This window comes from Eubalaena glacialis, chromosome 3 (assembly GCF_028564815.1).
Source record: "Eubalaena glacialis isolate mEubGla1 chromosome 3, mEubGla1.1.hap2.+ XY, whole genome shotgun sequence".
Lineage (NCBI taxonomy): Eukaryota > Metazoa > Chordata > Mammalia > Artiodactyla > Balaenidae > Eubalaena > Eubalaena glacialis.
This window is the reverse complement of record NC_083718.1, coordinates 106,601,535-106,614,240: the sequence shown is the minus strand read 5'-3', so window position 1 is coordinate 106,614,240 and position 12,706 is coordinate 106,601,535. Positions and strand designations below refer to the sequence as shown.

Genomic DNA, 12,706 nt, shown 5'->3' with positions numbered 1-12,706 from the left:
TTCCATGTGTGGATATGGAAAAGGATATCTATATTTAAAAAAAAGAGCTACCTGTATGTCATGTATCCTATCCAAACCCTTGTCACAAAGTTTTATATTACATACTATTTACAGGAAAGATTCCAATATTGCCAGAAAGTTTCTTTCCAGATTATTAGTGCTTTCAAGTTATTATAACTGAGTATTCTTACTAATATAGTATATCTAAATGACAAAAATATATATATAAAAAGTGACTACCTAATAACGGTTATTACATTTTTTAGATAAGATCCCTAGTTTAAGACAGCTTGTGGTTGCCAGCAGTTTCAAAAGTATAAGGAAAGACTCAATACTGTGGCTTCATAAAAAAATTAGCAAATACTTGTCTTACCATGGAAGCCAATAACATTAGTATGTCATCAATATCCTGAAATGTCTCTTTTCCTCATCTGTGTAATAAGGTCCTTGAAAATATTTTTTTTAAGTATCACATGAGCATTAGCAATCTCTGCAAACAAATTGATTTAGAGTTTTCTTAAGAGAATGCTACTCTACTGGATGGTTGTCAGTAAGAAAACAAAATGCAACCCTGTGATTCTGGGTGAAGTTTTTTAAATTACCTCATTTTTCCCAAGGAACAATTCTTACTTGAAACTTTTAATTATAGGGAAGAGAAGAAAGTTGTAACTTCTAACATTATTCATTTTGCCTACTTTACTAATAAGCAAACATGAAAATGAACCTATTTTGATATAAACAAAATGAATATTCATGATGCTCTCAGGAAATATTTTGTGAAAGTACTAATTTTTAAAACAAATATTCCACTAATACAGATTTAACTGTATAACAAACAAAACTCCAAATGAAGGAGAAAAACTGGATGACTGTAGACTTCCAGGAAGCATTAAAATCCATAAACTCTGCACCTCAAATGACTAAAAGCACTTTGTACCTAATCTGGTCATGTAATTAGACTGTCCAAGATTTTCTGTAAAACAAATTTATCAAAATTACTTAACAGACTTATTCAAAAGATAATTTAAAGGTTTCAAGGAAAATATTTACTTGCTATGAAGAATTTATTCATTTAAGGTAATTTCAGGACTTTTCCCTTTACTGTAAATGTCATCAATAATACATCTCAAGAGATAATTATTTTTCCTTAAAATTCTCAGGTGGCAAATTTAAAACTTTTATTGTACTAATGAAAATGATAAAATGAATTGATAGCATTCTTTGGTTTCATACTAGTATATATATCTGAGCAGGTTTTAATTAACTGAGATATTGAATATGATTAGAATGTCCCTTACAAGGATCAACTCTTTCCTTCGAACTTTTGAGAATTTCTAAGGATTAGTTTAATAAAATTCATACTATTATTCTACAAAACACCATGTTCCAAACTAAAAAGAATCTTCACCCATTCCCTAGTACAAATTTGCCCCTCTAAACTGCATAAACAGCAGCAGTACTTAAAGGATCCAAACAATCTAATACAGTAGCTCAAGTAAACTTTGAAACTTGCTTATTCAGAATTTGATCTGTGCTGTTTCTATATTAAAACCACGCTGAATTTCTAAAATTTCAATAAAAGTAAAAGATGACACTAGGATTAACTGTTTGGTAACTGCCCAGGGAAATACGCTGAAGATGTAGAAGGGAGCACTGCAGGTTTTGAAGATGTCTGTAATGCTAAAGTGCCGTCTTTTTGATGGTCTGCAAATGAGGACAAAAAAAGATTATCTGCATTCACGTAAGTCTTTATATAATACATTTAATTAAACCACAGTGTACAATCCATTTCAGAAATGTCTTCTCACCTGGATTATTAAATAGATTTTGGTTGAGCCCACGTAAAGGAATGCTGTCTTCCCTTTTCTTCAGATATTTGTATTCCAGCCCTAAATTTTCACCACTTGAAAGGAAAATAGTAATTATTTACTTATTTTAACAAAGTCTTACTTTCTCTTCAGTAAAGTTTGAATGTTTAATCTATATACATACATATACTATGTATACAATAATATGTTATATTTATAGCTTTGTTCAAAACAAATCCCATTTTTCACTGGGTTCTTAAGCAAATAATTTATCTATTCATAAGCCAAAGTATACTTCTTCCCAGTAAAGAGTAAGTTATCTTTTTCCTTTGACCAAAAGCTCCTCAAAATTTTGTCATGCTTCAAAGTTGTCATTATTAAACATTAATACACATTGTACAATAATGAATTCTGGTCGGATGAATATAAATATGAAATTTTGAAAAAACAAAGGAGAGGATATTTCTGTAGTTGTATTTTTCCTCTTTCAACCACGATATTCCTTCTTCCTAAATCTGTCCAGTATTAACAGTTTCTATATTAGTACACTTGCAAGAAGTAGTTCAGGGCTCTTGCAAAACAATGACATTTTATCTTTAAAATTAAATGATGGTCTTTTCCCAATTTTCAGAAAAGAATTAAGTGGGTGAATAGGTGTTTTTTCCAATTTAAAATTTTTTCTTTAACCGTGGCCACTTATTACTAGCTGACAACAAAACAACAAACCAATTCTAAACAAAAATCTCAAAATAGCTGAACAGTCCCAATTTTATGGACACATGATTATGTTTGATTTTGTACCACAAATATGATCTGTAAGTAAAATTGTTCTTAGTGTATATGATGGAGTTAAACATATAAGCATCATGGTGTTCTAACATTAATATGAATTCTAGGTGCTCTGCCACTTTAACAAATATGAGCTTAAATATAACAAGCACATACATTTCAGGACTTCAAAGAATTCTCACTTTTAAAAAACAGAGGCTCATAAACATTAACTATTTTAATACTCGTCTTGGTACTAATTTTAGAGGAGCCAATGAATGAAGAGAGCTGGAATAAGATGCCTCTTTGAGCCATGACAGTAATTTTTTAGTTTGTAATATATTGGGGATGGTGATAGCTCATGATAATGAGTGCCAGCAGACAAGCCTTAAAGCAATTACATTTTAAGTAAATAAAGGAACAATAAGAAAACAGTATTACAAACATAAAGACTACCCAGAGAGACAAGTTTGCATCTATAAGTTGTTTACTCTAGCTACAACTCACTGATTCAGCAAACTTCAGTACATAAAACCTGCTTAAGATCTAAAAAAATAGGCAAAGAATCTCTGAGTAGGCAAAACAGAAGTCACAAATTGGCACTAAAGCTTATTTATGTTAGCTTGGCTAGGGGGCAACCTCACAAACCCTTTCACTCTTATTTACCCCAGAATTCTAACAGTTTAACCAGCTGATTTCTCAGTTTACTTTACACTGGAAGCAATTACTCAGAAAAACAAAGAGCTTCTAGAGACAGACACAGCCATACAGGAAAACAAAAGCAAAACAGCCAACTCTGAGGAATTTAAAAGATTTCTATCTATTTGCCCGAGAATATATGAAAGGGTGTTCTTCAGTTATGTAGGAAAATCCCTTTTAAAAAATTAAATTTTACTATATGTCTATCCTACAGTTTTAAAAAATATGAGAAGCCTCTTTCTTATCGCTAAAAGGGACTAAGTCAAATCCCACTGATCAGCAACTTAAAACGTTACATAAATAAGTGGTCATGATAGCTTTCAAACACTGATAAAAACTCCCTGACTTTCAAAATTACAAACATTAAATTTTATGTCAAGAGCTTACTTTTCCTTATCAGTTGAGCAAGGCATACTAACAGTTGTTCCTGAATGAACATCTCCTAGTGATGTACTTGGTTTTGTAAACTGCAAGTTAAACTGCACCTGTGAAGAGGGAAAACATGTAACTGAATTAGTGAGAACTGAGACAGTTCTATATGGAGATAGGTGGTTAAATTTTTTCTCTGATGAATATAGACCACAGAAGTTCAACCTATATTTTATAACACAAGCCCATTTTATTGAGAAGATTTAATTTAAAAATCCTATTTCTCCTTGACAAAAACGTTCCTGTCATATCAGCAAGATGAACAGCACAAATTATCTTAATTATTTTGAAACAAAAACATGAACACTAATACATTTAAATGTTATTTTTAATGCTAAAAGTAACCAAGTACCACAATGATGCATTTACCTCATGCATTCTGAGAATTCTTCCCTTTTCACGAACTTAAAGCCTGTCATATTTACGGATTCTAAATGAGTGCTAGGAATTTGAATATTGAAATAGTCAAAAGTAATCCAAGAATCTATACAAACTAAAATATCAAGCATATAGGATGTAGTAGTTTACTTAAAGTAATAATGACTATGACTGAGGGGGTTTCATACCAGGAATGGATTCTATGTTAGGAAGTCTATAAATATAAGTCACCATACTAATAAATCAAAGAAAAAAGGTATGACGACTCGCATGCAGAAAAAAGAAAGAAAAAAAGAGAAAAAGGCATGAGAAGATAAGAAATATCTATTAATAGGATAAAATTATAAATGAGAAAGGTATATGCTGCTGTCCTTGGCTGTCAGGGTTCAATATTCTAAAGATATCAGATCATATTAAATACAAACAGGATTTTTAAAAAGTGAGATAAGCTGATTTTCATATTCCTTATAGAAAAATAAACATGCAAGAGTGAAGAAAATTTAAAGAGTATAAGATATTAATACATAATATAGTTTCCAGCCACCAATAATTAGAAAACCAGACAAAATAAACAAAAAGAATGGTCCCAAAAACTGAACAACAGGTAGTACAAGACTGTGATCTCTAAGAAAAGTGTGATCCCTACAACTGACCCAGCTTTCTAATTAGAGGCACTTCCTGACTATAGGTACGGAGAAAGAACATAATTGCTAAATGGAGGAGATTAAAATCAGTTCAGGGAGGATGAGGTGCCTGGAGGCTGCACGGCACAATTCTGAAGAAAAGGGAGCTATAAAGAGAACAAGCCCCAGAAATCTACACATGAATCCCCTTGAGTTTTTGCTGAGTACTAGGAACATGCATAGGGTAAAACTCCACAATGCTGGGCAAATAAAAACGGGAGTTTCAAGCTGAACAATTGCCAAGGTTCATAATCATGGAGACAAAGTGGACAGTCCTTGGTAATCATTTAGGGCATTCTGTGGGGAGCTTCATAACAGGGCTGAATTATCCCTTGAGTAAAAGCTACTTTAAATGCATCCTAGTAAAGCTAAAGGAAAAAAGAGAAACAAAAGAAAAACTCAAAAAGGACCAGGGGATCCACAAGTAACTTAAATACCTGCCACCCTTTAAAGGAAGATAACAAAATCCAGATAATCAACAACGTAACATTAACAATGTTCCACATCCTATCAGAAATTATTAGAGGGACTTCCCTGGTGGTCCAGTGGTCAAGAATCTGCCTTCCAATGCAGGGGATGTGGGTTTGATCCCTGGTCGGGGAACTAAGATCTCACATGCCATGGGGCAACTAAGCCCACGTGCCACAACTACTGAACCCACACACCTCAACTAGACAGCCTGCGCACCACAACAAAGAGCCCTCGCTTTCTGGAGCCCATGCACCGCAACGAAGATCCCGCGTGCCACAACTAAGACCCAAAGCAGCCAAAAATAAATAAATAAAATAAATATTTAAAAAAATTATTAGAAATGACAACAGGTAGGAAAACATGAGTCATACCAAGAAAAATCACTCAAGAGAAACAGATCCAGAGATGATACAAATGATAGAATAAGGATGCACATGTTAAAACAATTATAACTATGAACAAGGATGTAATGGAAATCAAAAGTATGAGAAAAATGGAAGATATAAAAAAGAATGAAATGGAACGTCTAGAGATGATAAATTAAATATCTAAAATGAAAAGTTCTCACTGGACAGAATTAACAGCAAATTAAACAATGCAGAAGAAAAGATTAGTGAACTTTAAGAAAGCATTAGAATCTAATATATATAAAATGAAGCAAATAAATGAACAGACTCAATGGGACAATATCATGTGATCAACCATGAGTAACTGTAATACTAAAAGGAGATAACAAAAAAAGTGAAGAGGGACTTCCCTGGTGGCGCAGTGGTTAAGAATCCACCTGCCAATGCAGGGCACACGGGTTCGAGCCCTGGTCCAGGAAGATCCCACATGCCGCGGAGCAACGAAGCCCGTGCGCCACAACTACTGAGCCTGCACTCTAGAGCCCGTGAGCCACAACTACTGAGCCTGCGTGCCACAACTACTGAGCCTGCGTGCCACAACTACTGAGCCTGCGCTCTAGAGCCTGTGAGCCACAATTACTGAGCCTGCGTGCTGCAACTACTGAAGCCCGTGCACCTAGAGCCCGTGCTCCACAACAAGAGAAGCCACTGCAATGAGAACCCTGCACACCGCAATGAAGAGTAGCCCCCGCTCGCCACAACTAGAGAAAGCACGCGCGCAGCAACGAAGACCCAACACAGCAATAAATAAATAAGTAAATAAGTAAATAAATAAGCAAATAAATACATACATACATACATACACACATACATAAATACACAACAGTTAAAAAAAAAAAAAAAAAGTGAAGAAATAATGGCCAGGCCAGAAACTGTTCAATCCAGGCAACTATGGAATGATGGCTTCAAAATGCTGAAAGGAAGAAAGAAACTTGTCAACCTAGAATTCTAAATGCAGAGAAGATAAAGTCAAAATAAAAATGTTATGAGACAGAAGCAGAAAGAATGAATTGCCCACAGACATGCACTATAAGAAATCTTAAAGAGCTGCACTGTAAGAAATCTTCATTACAGGAGAAAGGAAAATGATACCAGATGAAAATGTAGATCTACATAAAGGAATAGAGTTGTGTAAATAGTAAGTATATGGGTAAAAGGAGTTTTTCCTCCCTGTTTAATTTATTTAAAAGATATCTGACTGTTTAAAAAAAAAAAGTGGGATTTATAACAAATGCAGAAGTAAAATTTTGACAATAGTTAGCAGGACAGGAATGAGGAAATGTAATTATTGTAAGGTTCTTACATTATATGGAAAGTAGTATAAAATTTTGAAGATAGATTATGATAAGGTGAAGATGTATACTGTATACTCTAGAGCAAAAAAAAAATAAAGCCAATAAGTAGAGACAAAATAGAATGCAAAATAAAATCAGCAATTAATTGAAAAGTCAGGATTAAAGTAGAAAAGAGGGACAAAGAACAGATGGGATATATAGAATACAAACGGCAAGATGATAAAACGTATCAGTATATACATTAAATTTTAAATTCTTAAAGACAATGTCAGAATGGATGAAAATATAAGAGTCAGGTATAGAATATCTAAAAGAAATCCAGTTTAAATATAAAGATACAGATTGGTAAAAGTAAAAGGACAGAAAGTGATACATCATGTAAACGCTAAGAAAGCCAGAGTACAATATTAATATCAAGGTATAGTCTTCTTTCTACTCTGAGAAATGAAAGAACAAATTCCTAAGGGTCAAAGAGAGTGAGGAAAATCCCCCTTCTTTCACAGTTCTCATCTGCCCCAACCCTCAGGCAATTCAGTGGAAACAGAAGCGACAGGGGTAATGATGATAACAGCAGTGGCCAAGCAGGCACCTAAAACTCTGAAAGAGGGGAATCACACCCTCTGACCAGAGGTGCTGTGGTCTCAGAAGCATGATACAAATTCTCATTATGTTTTTTCTTTCTCTGTCCTCCCAATGTTTGGCACCAGACACAGACACAATTGCAGGAACTGTGTCTTAGACCAAGGGAATTTAGGTCCATGATTTCTAGCCAGTTTTCAGGAAGGAGGACTCAGGGGATTCTGAAATCTGGGGGGAAATCACAGAGAGAAAGGAACTCAAGAAAGAGATCCTATAAAAGCTGTATATGAACTACTGGGTTCTATTCTAAGCTGGACATGCAAGATCTGACCATAGTCACCATACCAAAGGCTCTGAGAACTCAACTATGGAGTAAACCACCACCCAGGTCACAGAACAGGCACTAGATGGTGCACACATAAACAGATCCAAATAACATGGGCAAACTCTTTAAGGACTGAACTGACACAGAAACCACAGCCTACAAACGGTAAGTCAGAATTTGCAATTTGAACCTAACAAAACTATTTGCTACAAAAAAAAATTTTTTTAGTTAAAAAAATTTTTTTAAATTCACATTCTCCTTAGGATTTAAACAACATCTAGAGTCTCATAACATTCAATACTGGATCCAGACAGAATCCAAAATCACTCAACAAAGAACCAGGAAAATCTAAGTAATTTGCAAGGCAAAAAACAAGCCAACAGATGTCAACTCCAAGATGGCAAAGATAATGGAATTATCAGAAAGGCAGTTAAAAGTATCTATTATAACCATGTTCTAAGAAGTAAAAGTGAATACTCTTGAAATAAATGTAAAGAAAAAGTCTCAGTAAAAAAAAAAAAATAGAACATGTAAAAAAGAAACAAATGGAAATTTAAGAACTGAAAAAATTCACTGGATGGACTCCATAGCATTAAACTGTAAGATCAATCAATAGAAATTATCATATCTGAAAAACAGAGAAAAAAGAAAGGAAGAAGAGAGCCTCAAAGACCCATGGGAAAACAGACATGGTCTAACATTCATGTTGCCTGAGTCCCAGAAGGACAGGGGAAGAGTGTACGGCAGAACACATTTTTAAGAAATAATGGTTGAACACTTCCAAAATTTGGTAAAAGGTATCAACTTAGAGATTCAAGAAACCTAGCAAATTCCAGAAAGGATACAAAGAAATTCATGCCTAGACACATCATCAGACTCCTGAAAACTAAAGGAAAAGAATAAATCTTGAAAGCAGCCTGAGAAAAAGGATGCATTATATATAGTTGAACAACAGTTGGAATTTACTTCAGATTTCTCATCAGAAATCACGGAAGTCTGAGGGAAGTAGAATATTTTTAAAGTGCTTAAGGAAAAAAAAACTATAAATACAGAATTCTATGTCCAGAGAAAATATCATTCAGGAATGAAGGTGAAAGAAGCGTGTTTCCAAGATGAAGAAAAACAAAGAAACTTCTGTGCCAGAAAACCTTCTCTAAAACAAAAGCTAAATAATATTTTATTATTCAGGGAAGTGATATCATGGAAAACATGGAATACCAGGAATAAAGGAAGAGCAACAGAAATGGTAAACAGGGATAAATATAATGGACCATGTTTCTCCACTCAAGTGTTTTATACATATGTATATTCGTTAATAGCAAAAATTACAGCACTGTCTGATAGTTTCCAATGTATAGCTGTAATACATATGACATACCAAAACAAAGGGGTAAAGGTAAATGGACTATACGGTAGTAACGTATTTATATTCCACTTGAAGTGGTAAAATATTAATTCTATACATACTGCGAAAAGCTAACTATGTTTATTATGATGCCTGGAGCAACCACTAAAAAAAAAAAAAGTGTACAAAGAGATATAATAAAAAAACACACCAGAAGAACTAAAAAGGAATATTTAAAAAATGTGCAAATAATCCAAAAATGAAGTCAAGAAAGGGGAAACAAAGGAATGAAAAATAGAGGGAACTAAATATGCCCTTTACCTGAAAACCATTTTAAATAGGATATACACAAGTTTAAAGAAAAAGGGTGGAAAAAGATACTCCACGGAAACACCACTCGAAAGAAAGCCTGAGTAGCTATATTCATATCGAACAAAGTAGACTTCAGAGCATGAAAAATTACCAAAAATGAAAGAGGAAATTACTTAATGATGAAAGGGTCAAGCAACCAAGAGGACATAACAATTATAAACGTGTATGCACTGAACAAAAGAGCTTCAAAATACATGAGGCAAAAAATGATAGAATTAAATGGAAAATGATAGAAATGGAAACACCCATAATAATAATTGGAGATATCCACACTCCTCTCTCAGTAACTAATACAAAGTCAACAATGATATAGAAGAACTGAACAAAATCAACCAACTGAATTTGACTAACATTTAGATCAGTGAAGTTTATCCCAAGAATGCAAGGCTTATACAATATTTGAAAATCAACATAATACATCTATTAACTGATGAGAGAAAAATCACACAATCATATCAATTCATTAAAAAGCCACTAGTAATGAGTTTAACAAATGAGTATAGCAATTTTCAGGATACAAGGTCAATATACAAAAATCAATTACATTTGTATACAGCATCAATGAATATTCTGAGAAAGTAATTAATAAAACAATTACATTCACAATAGCATCAAAATGAGTAAAATACTTAGGAATAAATTTAATAAAAGAAATGCAGAATTTGACATTGAAAACTGCAAAACACTGATGAGAGAAATTAAAGGATACTTAAATAAATGGAGAGGCATATTAACATTCATGGATTTAAAAACAAAATATTGTCAAAATGACATTTCTTCCAAAATTGATCTATAAATTCTATATACCCTATCAAAATTCAAGCAGGCTATTTTGTAGAAGTTGACAAGCTGAATCCAAACATTTATATGGAAATATAAAGTATCTAAAATAATAAAACAAGTTTGAAAAAGAGAGTTGGTGGATTTATACTACTCAATTTCAAAACTTAATATTATTAAGTCACAGTAATCATGACAGTGTGGTATTGGCACAAGGATAGACAATCAATGAAACAGAATTAAGAGTCCAGAAATTCTTACATTTATGGTCAAATGATTTGCCTAAATCAAGTCTTTAACAACTGTTACTGAGAGAACTGGATATCCACATGCCAAAACAAAACAAAAAAACCCAAGACCCTTACCTCATTCCATACATAAAACTCATACTATACATAAAAAAGTAACTCACAATGGATCATAGATCTTATTTTCCACCTGTGGTTGCACAGAGTTCTTAGATACGACTCCAAAAGCATCATCAACTAAAGAAAAAAATTTGGTAAACTAGACTTCATCAAATTAAAAACTTTTTGTTCTTCAAAAGAGAAAATAAAAGAGAAGCCACAGACTGGAAGAAATATTTGCAAACATTTATCTGATAAAGGACTTGTATCCAGAATATTTAAAGAACTCATAACTCAAGAGAAACAACCTAATTTTAAAGCAGGCAAAAGATTCAAATAGATATTTCACCAAAGCAGATATACTGATGTCAAACACACACATAAAAAACTGCTCTCAACCTCATTAGCTTTTAGGGAAATGCATGCTAAAATCACAAGATACTTCTACACATCTACTAGAATGCCTGAAATTAAACAATTGACCATATCAAGTGTTGATAAGGATATAGAACTTGAACTCTCAGACTGCTAGTGGTAAATGGCACAACCACTTTGGAAAAGTGTGGTAGGTTCTTAAAAATCAAATATATATCGTCAGCCAATCCATTCCTAGGTACTCACCCCAGAGAAATACAAAGACTTGTACACAAATGTTCATAGCTTTATTTGTAATACCCAAAAGCTGAAAATGACCTGAATGTTCATCAGTTGATGAATGTATGGATAAGCAAGTTGTTGTATACCCATACAACGAAATACTACTGAGCAATTAAAAGAATGAACTACTGATACACACTACCACCTGGATAAAGCTCAAAAAAGTCATGCTGAGTGAAAGCAGACATAATGTATGATTCTATTCATCTGAAATGCAGAAAGGCAAATTTATAGAGACAGAAAGCAGATCAGTAGTTGCCTAGGGCTGGGGGCAAGAGTGTGGATTAACTGCAAAAAAGCACTAAGGAACATTTTGGGGAAATGTAAATGCTCAAAACTAGACTGTCATGATGGTTCCACAACTCTATAAACTGACTGAAATTATTGAACTGTAAACTTAAGCATGGGAGGATTGCATGTATGAACTATAATGAAGTTTTAAATTTTTTAAAAAGGCACCTTAAAAAGAGTAAAAAGATAATCCAAAATTTGGAAAATAATAACAGTTAACATATAAAACCAACAGCAGACCAGTGAATGTTCAGAATATATAAAGAACACTTATGGGCTTCCCTGGTGGCGCAGTGGTTAAGAGTCCGCCTGCCAATGCAGGGGACACGGGTTCGTGCCCCGGTCCGGGAAGATCCCACATGCCGCGGAGCGGCTAGCCCCGTGAGCCACAACTGCTGAGCCTGCGCGTCTGGAGCCTGTGCTCCGCAACGGGAGAGGCCCGCGCACCGCGATGAAGAGTGGCCCCCGCTCGCCGCAACTGGAGAAAGCCCTCGCACAGAAACGAAGACCCACCACAGTCTAAATAAATAAATAAATAAATTTAAAGCCATGTATTTAAAAAAAAAAAAAAAAAAAAAAAAAAAAAGAACACTTATGATGCCATCTTACAGGGGTTAAACATCCCAAACAGAAAATGAATAAAAGAAATGAAGAGAAATTATACAGAAGAGGAAACATAATCCATAGATACATAAAAAGATGTTCCTCACTTAATAATCAGGGCAATGTTAACATCAGTCACTAGATAGGCAAAATGCCTCTGACCTAGTTACTTTTAAGAATTTGTCCTACAGTAAATACATATGCACCCAACATAGGTACACCTCAATACATAAGGCAAATGCTAACAGCCATAAATGGGGAAATCAACAGTAACACAATAACAGTGGGGGACTTTAACACCGCACTTACACCAATGGATAGATCATCCAGACAGAAAATTAATAAGGAAACACAAGCCTTAAATGACACATTACAACAGATAGATTTAATGGATATTTACAGGACATTCCATCCGAAAGCAGCAGAATACGCTTTCTTCTCAAGTGCACATGGAACATTCTTCAGGATA

General features: G+C 33.9%; 1 protein-coding gene across 1 annotated transcript in view; it reads right to left on the bottom strand.

The window, feature by feature from the left end:
- Positions 1–1,574: 1,574 nt before the first annotated feature.
- Positions 1,575–12,706, bottom strand: part of SASS6 (SAS-6 centriolar assembly protein) — a 49,678-nt gene continuing 38,546 nt past the window's right edge. Inside the window, exons 15-17 of the mRNA XM_061183801.1 lie at positions 3,663–3,760; positions 1,809–1,903; positions 1,575–1,704 (exon numbers count right to left, since the gene is read on the bottom strand). Coding sequence (XP_061039784.1) covers positions 1,601–1,704; positions 1,809–1,903; positions 3,663–3,760 — 297 coding nt within the window. The 3' untranslated portion in view covers positions 1,575–1,600. The remainder of the gene's footprint in view (positions 1,705–1,808; positions 1,904–3,662; positions 3,761–12,706) is intronic.